The 2,862-nt window shown below is 38.4% G+C and overlaps 1 protein-coding gene across 3 annotated transcripts in view; it reads right to left on the bottom strand.

Moving 5' to 3' along the window:
* LOC106534182 (dynein regulatory complex subunit 7) overlaps window positions 1–2,862 on the bottom strand; it is a gene marked incomplete at its 5' end in the record, with an annotated part of 17,837 nt that overhangs the window by 6,251 nt on the left and 8,724 nt on the right. For all 3 annotated transcript variants that reach the window (XM_014030745.1, XM_014030746.1, XM_014030747.1), the window contains 2 exon segments: window positions 2,050–2,177; window positions 2,559–2,753. In XM_014030745.1, coding sequence (XP_013886199.1) covers window positions 2,050–2,177; window positions 2,559–2,753 — 323 coding nt within the window.

Raw genomic sequence — 2,862 nt, 5'->3', positions numbered from 1 at the left:
ATACAGTATATACTGTATTGCTGTTGTCCTATATACAGTGGGGGAAATAAGTATTTGATCCCTTGCTGATTTTGTAAGTTTGCCCACTGACAAAGACATGAACAGTCTATAATTTAACAGTGAGAGATAGAATATAAAAATCCAGAAAAGTACTTTGTATAAATTATATAAATTTATTAACATTTTGCAGAGAGAAATAAGTATTTGATCCCTCTGACAAACAAGATGTAATACTTGGTGGTAAAACCCTTGTTGGCAGCACAGCAGTCAGACTTGTTTTGTAGTTGATGATGAGCTTTGCACGCATATCAGGAGGAAGTTTGGTCCACTCCACTGCAGATCCTCTCTCAGTCATTAAGATTTTGAGGCTGTCGCTTGGCAACTCTGAGTTTTAGCTCCCTCTGTAGGTTTCTGATGGGATTAAGGTGTTGAGACTGGCCAGACCACTCTATGACCTTAATGTGCTTCTTTTTGAGCCACTCCTTTGTTGCCTTGGCTGTATYWTTTGGGTCATTGTCATGATGAAAGACCCAACTACGACACATCCTGGCAGAGGGAAGGAGGTTGTTGCTCAGGATTTTATGGTACATGGCTCCATCCATTCTCCCAGTAGCTACGTTTACATGAACATAAGTAATCAGATTAAAACGTCGTTCAGAATAAAAATGCGTCATGTAAACAGGCCGTTCSGATTATTCTGATCCGATTGAGCTCGATCCGAATGAATTTTTAATCCAAATGAGTCGGGTGGGTTATGCCGATTGATAGTCGGAATGGCGTTCATGTAAACACTTAATCCGATCATCTTAGCTGCATCTTAGTCAGAGCTGACACGGGTCCATTCTGAGCGCACAGAGGAGCTTTGTTTACATTTGTAACACGGAAGTAGAGCTGAAAGTTTACAACATTGTGCATGTCCAGACTTTTATTCTGAATAAAACTCCGGTGCATGTAAACACTTTTCATGATCGGATTGTGTCCATGTAAACAGTACATTCAGATTATTTAATCCGAATACATTTCAATCAGATCAAAAAGTTTTGTGGATGTAAACGTAGCTTTTGATGCAGTGAAGTAGTCCTGTGCCCTTAACAGAGAAACATTACAAAACATGATGTTTCCACCTCCATGCTTGACAGTGGGGAAAGTGTTCTTTGGGTCATAGTTGGCATTTCAATCATTGCATTTGAATCAGGTTTACTCTGATGTTGCACCACTGTCATGTGGGGTACCCCAAGGTTCAGTTTTGGGTCCAATCCTCTTTTTATTGTACCTATACCCTTTAGGAGGTATTTTAAAATGTTACAGTAATGTGTCCTTACAATTTAAAACAGCTGTCTTTAATGATAAATGGACTGAACTTTACTGCAGGTAATGAGTTGATTAGGAGCGTCTAACTGGTCTGTAGGAGCCAGAACTCTTAATGGTTGATAGTAGATCAAATACTTATTTCTCTCTGCAAAATGCAAATAAATTATATAATCCTACCATCNCTTACAATTTAAAACAGCTGTCTTTAATGATAAATGGACTGAACTTTACTGCAGGTAATGAGTTGATTAGGAGCGTCTAACTGGTCTGTAGGAGCCAGAACTCTTAATGGTTGGTAGGAGATCAAATACTTATTTCTCTCTGCAAAATGCAAATAAATTATATAATTTATACAATGTGATTTTCTGGATTGTTTAATATTCTATCTTTCACTGTTAAAATGAACCCACCCTTAAAATTATAGACTGTTCATGTCTTTGTTAGTGGGCAAACTTACTAAATCAGAAAGATCAAATACTTATTTCCCCCACTGTATCTTTCTATGTTCAATTTCATAGTATAGGCTTGTGCAATGACAATAAAGACTATTCTATTCTGTTCTATTCTATTCTATTCTTAAAAAACACAAATCTTTACAGGTTTTCAACATTTTTGCACCATGTGATGCTGATGCAGKCCTGAGAGAAGTTTCCACGTAACAGTTTCTGACATCAGATTATTACAGATATGTTTTAGAAAAGGGAACATGTTTCCTGTTGATCAGGTATGAGTGTTTACCTATCAAGCAGTTTCTGTGTGGCAGATACTTGCAGGGTTTTCTCATAAAGGAGTTGCATCTCCTGGTTTCCACTGACCTGCAGGTTCTGTTTGTACTGTGTCTCCAGCAACTGAAGAGCTTCAGTTTCCTGAAAACACATCGGTGCAAGTGTGTCAGTAAAAAACGTCCATCTCCTGCAGGATTACTTTGAACTCATCATACGTGTTAGAAAAAAAATCTTCCACAACTTCTCTCTGTTTGCTTTAAAAGTTTAATTATAGAAAAATGTGAACATGACCAATCTGGATCGGAAATCGAGTTTAGTTCTAACAGCACCGATGAGCTAACAGCTTGTCAGAGCAAAACCAAGATTTTTGTGAATTTCTGCTAAAACAACTCAGACCTCCAAAATTAGGAAGTGCTTCATGCAAGTTTGATTTTGAACCCACCCATCAGGCTGAACCCAGAACTYTTTGATCACATCAGAAGACAAAATAAAGTGTGATGAGGATCAAGATGCTTTCTGTACCTGTTCCAGGCGAGTCTGCAGGAGGTTGCTGTGTYCCATCAACCTGTCCTTAAAATCATTCAGACACCGGTGATAGATCTGTTTGGCCTCCTCAGGACTTAGATCCTTTTGTTTTTTGTTGGGGATCAGGAACGGAGCCAGGAAGTCTTTCTTCTGCTCCTCCTGCCACCTCATCTCTGCCTTGGCATCCTGCAGCTGCACAAACAACAGAGTGACACTGACTCTGCTTCATGGTTTTAAATGGATCCCTGATTAATTGTAACATTAGACTTTATTTGATAAACATTTATTTTAACTGTAAAAT

This window comes from Austrofundulus limnaeus, unplaced genomic scaffold (assembly GCF_001266775.1).
Source record: "Austrofundulus limnaeus strain Quisiro unplaced genomic scaffold, Austrofundulus_limnaeus-1.0 Scaffold1112, whole genome shotgun sequence".
Lineage (NCBI taxonomy): Eukaryota > Metazoa > Chordata > Actinopteri > Cyprinodontiformes > Rivulidae > Austrofundulus > Austrofundulus limnaeus.
Note: the sequence above shows the minus strand (reverse complement) of the source record. Positions and strands in the feature narration are given on the sequence as shown.